The sequence below is a fragment of the Ailuropoda melanoleuca genome, chromosome 7 (assembly GCF_002007445.2).
Source record: "Ailuropoda melanoleuca isolate Jingjing chromosome 7, ASM200744v2, whole genome shotgun sequence".
Lineage (NCBI taxonomy): Eukaryota > Metazoa > Chordata > Mammalia > Carnivora > Ursidae > Ailuropoda > Ailuropoda melanoleuca.
Genome location: NC_048224.1, coordinates 88457323 through 88469719, shown reverse-complemented (window position 1 = coordinate 88469719; position 12397 = coordinate 88457323). Strand labels below are relative to the sequence as shown.

The following is a 12397-nucleotide window of genomic DNA, read 5'->3' as shown; positions in this document are numbered from 1 at the left end:
ATACAAGGGAATATTACTCAGCTATCAGAAGGAACGAATTCTCAACATTTGCTGCAACATGGATGGCACTGGAGGAGATAATGCCAAGTGAAATAAGTCAAGCAGAGAAAGACAAATATCATATGATTTCTCTCCTATGGAACATAAGAACTAGGATGATCGGTAGGGGAAGAAAGGGATAAAGAAAGGGGGGGTTATCAGAAGGGGGAATGAAACATGACAATATATGGACTATGAGAAAGAAACTGAGGGCCTCAGAGGGGAGGGGGGTGGGGGAATGGGATAGACCGGTGATGGGTAGTAAGGAGGGCACGTATTGCATGGTGCACTGGGTGTTATACGCAACTAATGAATCATCGAACTTTACATCGGAAACCAGGGCTGTACTGTATGGTGGCTAACATAATATAATAAAAAATCATAAAAAAAAAAGCCATGAGACCTTAGAAAATCATTTAATCTCTCAAGACTCAGTTTCTTCAACTGTAACGTGGCAAAGTGTTTATTGTGATGAGAAAAAGGAATTAACAAGGTTTAGCATATGGTTAAGAGTCCAAGACGTAAGAGTTCAAGCTATTGATTGTTATTGTGGTTTTATTCTCTCGGGGTACCCAGTTTGACTATTTTAGGTCACAAGTAACTTACTTTAAGCTACTACAGTATTGGCATGCTTTGCCACATTTTTCGTTTGAAAAATAAGTCAGATAGGCAGAGTTCTACTGATTAGGTTGCTAGAATATAGTAATCACTGAGATACCTAACAAGCTCATTGAGCCATCTAATTATCATTAAGAGTTAAACACTATCTGTTGTTTTACAAACTTTCTGAATGCTTATGAGCCTTGTCTGAAGATTGAGTTATAGTCCTCTAATGAATAGCCATCTACATTAAGCCATCAGGAAGATTACTCATCAGAATCAATCATAGATTTTCACTTCCTAGGTACTATTATTTCATAGCACTAAAAGGAACTTCGTCATTATTCAGCTCACTATCCCCAGGGAGGAGTAATAGCCCGATGCTTTCATGCCATTTAACATCTACAGGCAAAAGCTTATTTTCTCACACTCATATGAGGATTCAGAAGAGAAATCTGGGGCATTGCAGTGAAAAGAAATAGAGCAGTTCTTATAGGCTCTCATAAGTTTGTAAAAACTTGCAGTTAATTTAAGACTATTTTATGTGGCTAGTTCAGATTGAAATGAGGTGTGTCAAGAATGACCTAAGAAGTTTTTGATGATCTGTCTTGGACATAAGAAATTATACTTCAGGATTCAGAATAAACAATTATTAGATAGCGATGTTCATGAAAATTGAACACGATAACTTAATGATTATGTTATCACATATTCCACTTTTTATCCCACCTTCTATTTATAAAATGCTTAATACTAATGTAACACAGTGCTTTTGAAGGGGGGAAGACAGAAAAATCAGGAATTGGCCATTAATTAGTCATCTTACCAAGCCATCCTTTATTCTCCCTTCACTGTCCCTTGAGACTTCAAGGATAAAGGGAAAGAAAAGTATCAGTTATCAGGGTTATTCCCTTCCCTGGAGCACAGCAAACTGGGAAATGTTTTGAAGTTTGAGAAAGGAAATAAGGAAACTCTAGCCCCAAAGGGAGGAAATAAGAAAAAAGAGTGGGTTTCTCCAGTACAATTATAAAGCCCTTCAACACACATAGTGTCTAAGCTGTTGTAACCGGGGGTATGGTGTGTCTAAGAGGCTATGTCAGTTTGGGTCCTCCAAAAAAGAAGACATCAAGGCAGGATTAGACATGTGAGAGGTTTAATGGGAAGAATACTTGTCAAGGACCAAAGGGGAACAAGCAGGGGTAGGCCATGAAAGCCTTAAGAACAAGAGCAGATCTGATACCTATGAAAGCAGAGAGGGGAGGGGGATTGAGTGGGAAAAGCCTCAGACCTCTGTACAGCTCTGCGAAAATCTTAGATAGTTCAATGGGGAGCCTTCTGGCAAAAGTTGCCCAATAGAGGAGTCCCACCTGGGCCAGGAATAGGCTGACACTTGTACCCTGGAATGTTCAGACACTGGCTGGAAGAAGGCAGAATCAGTGTGCTCTCAGAACAAAGGGTATAATGGACAAAGAGGTGGCAGCTGGGGCTGTCAGCGGACTATGTGACTATGCTTCCCACGGTAAGTTCTTTGGAAGGATACTGGGATAGCAAGTTTCCCTGGGTGCCACAGAGGCTATATAAACTCCTGTGGCATAACAAAATATAAAAACTCCATCTTTGTCCCTGGTTCCTGGCACAGAACTCCAAAAATCCTTGGGATTCCAAGTGATAAGAGTGTTGATTATATGCTAATGAGATGACCCCAGAACGCTTCAGGATGGAAACTATTTGCAAGAAAAACCAACCATATGATTAGAGGGTTAGAACTTTCAGTTCTGCCCCCTTTAACACCTCTGTGGAGGGGAGAGGAGCTAGAGATTGAGTTCAGTGATGAACTCAATGGCCAAGGCTTTCATCAATTATGCCTGTGTAATGGAGCTGAAACAAGTATTCTTGAATAAGGACTGAGGATTGGTGAGCTCATCAAAGTGCTAAGAGGGTGGCCCACCCAGACAGGGTATGGCAGTTCTGTGCAACACCCCACCCCCATATCCTGCCCTACGTGTCTCTTCCATTTGGCTGTTCCTAAATTGTACCCTTTATAATATAACTGTAAAGGTAAATATAGCAGTTTCCATGATTTCTGTGATTCGTTCTAGTGAATTATCAAACTGGGGGAGGAGAGGTCAGGGAAACACCCACATTTGTAGTCAGCCAGGCAGAAGTGTGGGTAGTTTGGGGACCGCATTTGTGGCTGATGTTTGAAACAGGGGCAGTCTTGTGAGACCGGGCCCTAACCCGTGGGGTCTGTGCTAACTCTGGGTAGTGTCAGAACTGAACTGAGGTTGGTTGTTGGAATAATGTAGGATGTCAGCACAAAAAAAAACAAACCCCACATAACTCCTAACCACCCTGTAGATTGCAGCTCCGACGTCACTTCTTGGGAACACTTCTGCTCCCGAGACTGGCTCAGACCCTGGCTTTCCTTTACAGTGCCTATGAAGAGTCATTCCTGTAGTTATCTAATCACCGTGTGCCCCATCAATTAGACTATAACCTACATAAGGGCTTATCTTCTGTTGAGTAGTTATTTGTTCCTGAATGTTTAATTAAATACCCAGAGCCAGAGATCCTCTAATAGGGTTGTGGTGAGGCCTGGAAGAGAGAAGACATGTAACGCACTTTCACACACTGAGCATTACATGTGTTTGCTGTCATTATTGCTCATCTTTAAGTGTCTTCAGTTCTTAGTATAAAGTAGGCCGCACATATGTTAATTTATATACGAATTCAGTTCATCTGATGTAAACTTAACTGAACAGCAAAATTCCACATTACAGGTTCATTTTCAGAATACCTTTTTATTTCCTTTAAACGGCATCAAGCTGAAGCCCCACTTCCAGGCATGATTATAGGCTAGCCTCAGAATGAGGTGAACCCTGTGTTGCTATCACAGACAAGGGCCTATTGCCCAGAATTGGGTAAAGTCAGGTGAAAACCCCCTTACAGAAAAACCCACGTTCTATTCTTATATTTATCTAGATATTATATAAGTGAGTGTGATATATTTATAAAAAAGCAAAATATTGAAAGGGAAAGTGTTACTTTGGATTTGAAGTATATGTGAGTTTTTTTCTCTTTAAATCTGTGTAGATGGCTTATGATATTTAGGGACAAGAGAAAAATCAACTAAAAATAATTGGGAAAGCCAATATGAATTAGCACTTATAATTACTTAAATACAAATATAGTCTAGAACACAGCCTTGCCTTAGTCTATTAGAGATTCTTAGAAGTCATTTAAAATTTTAAAAGATAGCCTTAAAATCTTTATTTATATTTATATGTAAGTAGGTGTTCTATATCAGTGTTATTTTTACAAGGTACAAACACTCCAGGGTGACAGCATGGTACTTGATCAATAACCATTTGTTAAATGAATTCAAGGCTATCAGCACCCAACACTTACTGGACATTTCCTTTCCACCAGGCATGACATTACCTTTTATGCATACACACACGCAAAAACAAAGAAACCCTCACAGGTTGGTATTACCTCATTTTACGGAATGAGGAAACTGAGGCATAAAGTAGTTAAGCACCATGTTGATGTTCAGAGAGCAAAGATTGGCAGTAACAGAATGTGGGCCCAAGTGCATCTGTCCCCAAAGCCCGTGCTCCCATGCCTACATGGTGCTTCCCTGAAGAATGGAAGGATGCACACAACACAAGGTTAAATTTCAATCTTTATCATATAAATAAGCTCATATTGAGAGTGAACAAATGAAGCTTATTAAGCACTTTATACTTCCTTTTTATTTCCCATCAGAAAATGCTGTAATTCCTCTCCAAAAATTAAAAAAATGAATAAATTAAACTCCCCCCCTTTTTTTTAAAGATTTTATTTATTTATTTGAGAGAGAGACAGAGATAGTGAGAGACAGCACAAGCAGGGAGGAGAGGGAGAAGCAGGGTCCCCACTGGGCAGGGAGCCCAATGTGGGACTCGATCCCAGAACCCTGGGATCATTGACCTGAGCTGAAGGCAGACTGTTAACTGACTGAGCCACCCAGGTGCCCCAAATTAAACCCCCTTCTTAATGGCTTTTAGTGTGTGTGTGAATTTTACTAAAATGTTATTTACCAGGCAACCATTTTCCCTGGTTTTCCAGTTCTATTACAGGAGACAAGTGGGAATAAACAGATAGAAATGACTGATGGAGGTGTAAGAATTCAGAGTGGTCCAAACAAGATCTTAGATATTAAACACCCGAAGGGGGATGTTTCTTATAATTCTCTACTTATTGCAACTGGTTCATATTTTTAAAAATAAATAAATAGGGGCACCTGGGTGGCTTAGTTGGTTAAGTGTTTGACTCTTGGCTTCAGCTCAGGTCATGATCTCAGGGTTCTGGGATCAAGCCTCATGTCTGGCTCCACACTCAGTGTGGTGTCTGCTTGAGACTTTCTTTTCCTCTCCCTCTGCCCTTCTCTCTCCCTTTCAAATAAATAAATCTTAAATAAATAAATAAGTTAGTTCTAGGAAAGCTAACTGAACTCTCCCATGTACTCTCTAATGGTCTACTGGCAAATCTTAAAAATCACAAAATAGTATACAGCGAGGTCTTCAGGAATTGAGGCCTGGACAATTAATCAGAAAACTGCCCCTTTCTGAGCAATTTCATCCAGCAAGATTCTGGGGGCAATCTACAATCAAATAAAAACAGATGCGGCCACTACTATGAGTTGATAAGAGCTTGCAACTAAATGATCATATCTAAGTAGATACTCTTTAATAAAACGAAAAGACATATAAAGGGTGTTCATCAACATGAGACCGCGTGCCCATGATCTCTACTACATGAAATGCTACAGCTTACTGAAATGCAGATTACTTGAAATTAACGAATGTCTACTGTAGCAAGACATCTCTCATTCTGCAAAGGAGAGAAATGAAGCAATCTCCAACTGAAATCCCTCAGGTCGCCCATCCCATCTACAGGTAACCCTAAGCTGAATAATATTAAAAGCCCAGTACTTAATGAATTCTTTCAAAAGTTAAGGGATGAAAGAAAAACTGTTTACTGGTCATAAGGTTATATACGGTTCCTTAGCAACCAGCTGTCTTTCGTGGGACTAGGAGTTGATGGAAAGGGGGGAAATGAAAATGAAACCACTGGGACAATTCCAATTCACAGAGGCAGCACTTCGAAAGCACTGTGTACACCATACTATTGCGTTAAAGAAGCTCTTTCCATTGGGAAGAAAGAGAGGATCACCTGTCGGTGATAGCAAATGTTTCCGGGGTACCAACTGGAGACCCTGAACCGAAGACCAAGTTACCTGTAAATTACCTCTAACAGTTCTTGCATAGAGCACCTACCCACGCCAGGACAGGAAACCCTGCAGCCACTCTCGACCTCACCCAGCCTCACTGCTCTAGTCCTAAGAGGTGATTTATTTGGGAACTTTGTTGAGATGCAAGTGTGCTCCGAGGGGCAGCATTTGGATCCACTACCCCCTAACACATTCCCTCCCTGCCCCGACCCTGGCATCATTTAAGGCCCTGATTTTTTAAAACAGGAAGGAAAAAAATTTTTTTCATCCTAGTTAAAGAGAGTGAGTTCTGGAGATACCTGGAAAGTTAGTAAGAAGCTCCGGCGATTTCTACCAGGTCTTTTCAATCCTGTAGCCAGTCACAAGAATCAGGAAAACAGTGTCCTTGAAACGAACGGGAACTCAGACATTCAGTAAAGACCCGCAGACTGGCACACTCAAATTATAAGGTAATAACTTCTGAATGCTTTTTGTGTAGGCAAATAAGGCTGCATTCTCTCAAAATCCCTGTTACTGGGCCCCCGTGGTTTCAAACTCCAGTGACTGAGAAAGTGCTTGTATGTTTGAGGTGTGGGGTCCCGCCCCCAAAACAGGTCTTTAAATACTTACAGCCGATGGCCCGGGAGTCCCGGGCTCTCCTGCGCAGGGCTGTGGGACGCCGCCTCCAAGCCCGTTCTGGGACCTCGCAGCTGGCCTGGCTCCGGGCGCCGTCCAGGGCGGTCCCCGGGCGGGCGGGGGGCGGAAGAGGCGCCGAGCCCGGAGCCCGCCACCCGAGTGCGGGTGAACATAGCTCTGAGTCCGCGGGTTCCCGGGCGCCCACTGCGGGAGGGATGAGGGCTGGGACGCTTAGGGAGTCTCGAGATGCGATTCCGAAGGGTAGGGGCAGCGGTTTTAACAGCTTGAGTTTCGATTTCCCGCTACCAGCTGCTACTGCGCCCGCCCCAGAGGACTTCCCCATTGAAGCACTATTCAGGCGCCCTCTGACCTTATGGCAGGTAACAGCTCCCGCTGCACCGCGCTGGGGGCTGGAGAGTGGAGCTGGCTTGGACCCTATTAGTGAGTCGGTTTAAGGTCTCACAACCACCTTAGAGCATAAAGAGAACTATCACCAGCCACGGACACCTTGTGAGCCCATAGCCACAAGGGAACCAGAATCCTGAAAGATACTCTAGGGACTGTTTAACAGGTAACCCTAATTTGTGGTTACTGCTGGGCATTTGAGACCATGAACAATATATTAACCTTCGGACACCAGAGATCAGGTGAGTAAATGAAATCATCCAAACAAAATTTTGCCTTTTATCAGTAATGACTGTTGTTTGGTTGTTGTGCAAATACTTCGAGTTACAGAAAGTGTACAGTGAAATAAAAAACCAAAGGAAACCCACAAGAGGAGAAGCAAGTTCTTGCTTTGCATCAGTTACCACGGTGGCGTTAGCATTTGTTTACTTACCTCCTACACTGCAGGTCGTGGGAGGCAAGAGCGGTCTCTCACTTTTGTATAGCAGGCATTATGATAGTCAAATCAACCCAAGACACATCCGAATCATCAGGGAGCTTTTTAAAAATACGGAAGTTGAAACTTACCCAGACCTACAGATACAGAGTCTTGCAAATCCATAATTGAGAAAGTCCCCATCCCATAGTTGGGTGTCTTGCACAGACCAGGTGATGTAATCAATATTTCTTGAACGTCGGATCAATTACTTAGCAAGGCTGCCTGGAGAATCATTTCTGCCTCCCCCTCAGCTTGCCCAAGGATTTGCATTTCTAACAAGTTTCCTGGAGACACCAATGCTGCTGGTCTTGGGACCACCCTTTGAGACCTTGAAGGGCCGCTGTGGGCAATGTGGAAGGCACAGAAGAGTTTTCAATAGGGCAGTTATGTAATATTTGAGAATGTTTGAGAATGTCCTGCCTGCAATATGAAAAGGAGACTGAAAGATGAAGAGACTGAAATCGGAGAGATCGATTAAAAGCGTGGTTGTTATCATCTAGGCAGGAAATACAGATCTGAACTAAGGCAATAGCAAGTGAAACAGGAAGGAGGAGCAAAATCAAGGCGTTCCGAATGAAAGGTTAACATGTTTAGATAGAAAACTAGATGCAGGGGCACCTGGCTGGCTGGGTCTGAAGAGCATGCAACTCTTGATCTTGCGATTGTGAGTTCAAGCCTCACATTGGGTGTAGAGATTACTTAAACAACAACAACAAAAAAAAACAAAACTTAAACAAACACGACTAGATACAAAAGGGAACTGAGCTCCAGAGGTAGCAAAGACAGAGGGGAAGACAGTTTTTACAGTACTCTGAAATTCAGCTCTGCCACATACCAGCCCCGTGACCGAGGACAAGTCACTGATTTCCCCAGAGGCCCAGTTTCTTGAACTACACCATGTGGAATGAAGTTACAACACTTACCTTGTGGGGCACTGCAAGGAATAAAGAGATAATCCACATCAGTGCTTCTCAAATGCAGTTGGAGTTGATTTTCCTCCAGCAGACATTTGGCAATGCCTGGAGACACTTTTTATTATGAAGCCTGTAAGAGGGTCGGGGTTTGTCTCCTGGCATCTAGAGGGTAGAGGCCAGGGATGTTGCTAAATATCCGTGATGGACAGGACAGCCTCCCAGAGCAGAGAATTATCCTGCCCAAAAATCAGTAACACTGAGGTTGAAAAATCCTGATCTCCATAATTTGCCTAGCTTAGAGTCCCAGTGATTTAATGGTTGCTGATTGATGGTCACTGTAAGGTTTTAGCTTTGTGTGTGGGTAGAAGGCAGAACCACTGATCATTAACCAGGAGGAGGGACAGGTTTTTGGCAAAGGTGAAAGACTTTGATTTGGAAACTGTTGGGTTGCAGGATGAGAAAGGCAGTTGAGGAGCTCACCAAAAAGTGGATCTGGGTAGTCTTTCAGGAGCCATCTTCTTCAGAATGTCATCTGCTGGGAAAAATACCACCGGAACTTTTGTTTCAGAGGACAAAGCAATTGTTTTGGTGGTTGGATTCAATTGAAAGTTTGAATAAGGGAAAACCAGTTCTTCTAAAGGAGCTACTAATAGTAATGCTGACTTCAGGAATACACTTAGTTGACCGTTATTTATTTTACAACCCAACCATGTAGCACAGCAAAGTTTCAAACATGAGATGGAAATAGAGGATAATAGGCCAAATCTAAATTGCTTAATCTGTTCATTTCTCATTTTGCTACATTCTCTAAGTGTTAAAAAATGTGACTCTGATTTATTACTGCAACAGACATTTACAGGCTCCTTTAGGATATTTGAGAGTGGGCCATCTACTTGTGTATCACATATGCTCTTAGGTTATACGTATGTGTTTGTGTGAGCGTGTAGGCTGGCCTTTTACTAGGGTTGCTCAGAGCCATGTGCCTCTGCAGCAATGGCTGGTGGAGAGAAGCATGATGAGTGGAGAAGGTTCTGGATCCCCATCCTGCCTAAACCAGAGTGCTTGAGCCCTCATCTCTTCCACCTACCGGATTCCTGCCTGATTTTGTTTGCGCAAGAGTTCTGTGGCTTTAAAAGTTCAACAAACCATTGTCCTAGACAATTACCTGTATGCTTTAAGGGCTATGGGGGAATCCCTGAAATCCAGTGAGATTGTAAAATTGCCTGAAATTTGGCCAATTAGACATTCCTTTAGGAAATGTTTTTCTTTTAAAATGTAGCAGTCTCTGGCAGATAATCATTTATTCATTCCTATAGGTAAAGGAATTTAATCTAAGCAAAAGACATTTTGGTTGGGGAAGAGGGAACCTGAGTGGAAAGAAAAGGAGGATTCAAAAGGATGTACACAGGAAAATGCTGTAAAATGAGACATTGATAGGAAATGGCAATTCCAGACTACAATGAGCAGTTTTAGCCCAACAGGCTAGGATAAGATTAAAAGATAAGATGAAATCAAAAAGAAACTTCACCAATTTGGGCTAATGCTAATATGTCCAAGTATGTCCTTTACCTTCCAAGGAAATAAATGAAAACATATATCTGATTTTAAAATTAGTTGCCTTCCATTACTCTTTCATTATTGTGAGTAAATACATAGAGACAGAGATTCTCAGCTGTTTCTTGTCATTAAGTGTCTCAATGAAAAATCTACAATTATAAGTCATCTTAAGTTCATGTAATAGATGTTTATTGAATGATAAGTATAGACTGCTCACTCTATCAGACCCAGGAGCTACAGTGGGTAACAGAACCTTGTTATGCTAACTCCACATTTAAGATCATCTAGCCACCTCATTTTAGACAGGAGGAAACAGAAACTTAGAGAAGTCAAGTGACTTGCTAATATTATATGACAACTTAGCAGCACAACCAGAACTTGAATTTAGGTCTTCTGAGTCCACGTCTAGCTTTCCACATTTTGGAAGATGATTGTGACAATATATATCTTTTGACAAAATTCAGAATTTGGAATGCTTTTCATTTGTTATCATTTTCCCCATGAGCAGCTGTGTATTATTTTTCCAAAAACAGTTATGTCAAAGTCTCTAAACCTATTAGAATCAACATTAATAAAAACCATTGCACTCCAACATTCATCCCTATAATTACATGGTCAAATAGTCTTTACAGTGACAGTGCTTTACACAACTTGTCAAATTTTCATGAATAGCAAACATGCTAAATTTGAGTTAGAATTCCTTTTTCTTTAACAGCATTAAAATAGTGAGCTTTATAATGTAGCATACAGAATTCTACTTAGGAATGGAAAGAGGTACATTTGTGCGCTCTATTTTTCTGATAACAATGAGTACTGTCACTTGGGGAAAAGAGGAGAAATGTGCTTTCAATAATATTTGCTATCTTTAGGAATATATGGCCGCATTTCTTTGTAAACTCCTATCTGAGGAAAGGGTAGTGGCTTCCATCTCTGGGTTCTAACACTGCAGAGTAGCTGTCATAAGACCTCTGCTGGCTGCAAGGATGAAAGGAATGTCCCTTAACTGCGGAAACTTCTGAAGACTCTGTCAGTGGCATGGGAGAGAAAATCCCCTGAAGGGTTTCTTTAGCTGGGATAAATGAATCAAACAGAAACTTTGCACAGCACTGCTCGTTTTAAACCCCACCTCTATACCTTGTCCAAAAATGCCCTCTCTTAGGGAACTCCTAATTGTCCTGATGTTTGAACTCTAAGTCAACCCCTGTAAGTATTCACATCCTTTGTAAATATGGCCAGGCATATGTAAGAGAAAGTGTAATGTAGGGGCAGAAGACCTGAATTTGAGATACCACCTTACACCAGCTACAATGGCAAAAATTGACAAGGCAGGAAACAATAAATGTTGGAGAGGATGTGGAGAAAGGGGATCCCTCTTACATTGTTGGTGGGAATGCAAGCTGGTACAGCCACTTTGGAAAACCCTTAAAAAGTTAAAAATTGAGCTACCCTATGATCCAGCCATTGCACTACTGGGTGTTTACCCCAAAGATACCAGATGTAGTGAAGAGAAGGGCCATATGCACCCCAATGTTCATAGCAGCATTGTCCACAATAGCCAATTGTGGAAGGAGCCGAGATGCCCTTCAACAGATGACTGGATTAAGAAGATGTTGTCCATATATACAGTGGAATATTACTCAGCCATCAAAAAGAATGATTTCACAACATTTGCAGCAACATGGACGGGACTGGAGGAGATTATGCTAAGCAAAATAAGTCAAGCAGAGAAAGACAATTATCATATGGTTTCACTCATTTATGGAACATAAGAAGTAGGAAGATCGGTAGGAGAAGAAAGGGAAGAGGGAAGGGGGGGTAAACAGAAGGGGGAATGAACCATGAGAGACTATGGACCCTGGGAAACAAACTGAGGGCTTTAGAGGGGAGGGGGGTGGGGGAATGGGGTAGGCCTGTGATGAGTAGTAAGGAGGGCACATATTGTGGTGCACTGGGTGTTATACGCAAATAATGAATCATGGAACTTTACATCAAAAACTTGGGATGTACTGTATGGTGAGTAACATAACATAATAAAAAATTATTATTAAAAAAAAGAAGAAGAAGACCTGAACTTGAGACCTGGCAGAGCCATTTAAGAATTTTATGACCTCAGGCAAATACTGAAGCTCTCTGAGCTTTGGTTGCTTCATTGGTAAAATGGAAATATTAATCATAATAAGACCAGCTGTCCAATCTACCTTCAGTGGTTTGTAATGGCCAAATGAGATAGCATATGTGAAAGTGGTTCCTAAATTGCACCTTGATGCCATATAAATGGTAGGTTGTGTTGTGGGGTTTTTTTGAGCTCAATGCAAGTGCTTTATATATGTTTTCTAATAATACTTAAATTTGTCCTCAAAGAGTTAACTTCAGTTCCAGCAGCTCTTGGCTTTCAGTTGCTAAAGCATTACAGAACTATATCCTCAGTGTGTTTTATCTTGAAATCCCTTTCAGAAAAACAGTATGTAGTTTTACCTACCAATATATAATATAAATATATTTATATATTATAAA

General features: G+C 41.5%; 1 protein-coding gene across 3 annotated transcripts in view; it reads right to left on the bottom strand.

Annotated features, from left to right (window-relative positions):
• EPSTI1 (epithelial stromal interaction 1) overlaps nucleotides 1-6850 on the bottom strand; it is a 90663-nt gene extending 83813 nt beyond the window's left edge. The window contains exon 1 of one of the 3 annotated variants that reach the window (XR_004626747.1): nucleotides 6524-6850. Coding sequence is in view for 2 of the 3 variants with exons in the window: in XM_011226264.3 (XP_011224566.1) it covers nucleotides 6524-6702 (179 nt within the window). In the remaining variant the exon portion in view is untranslated. The remainder of the gene's footprint in view (nucleotides 1-6523) is intronic. The other 2 variants (XM_011226264.3, XM_002920256.4) reach the window with 2 other exon arrangements.
• Nucleotides 6851-12397: the final 5547 nt, after the last annotated feature.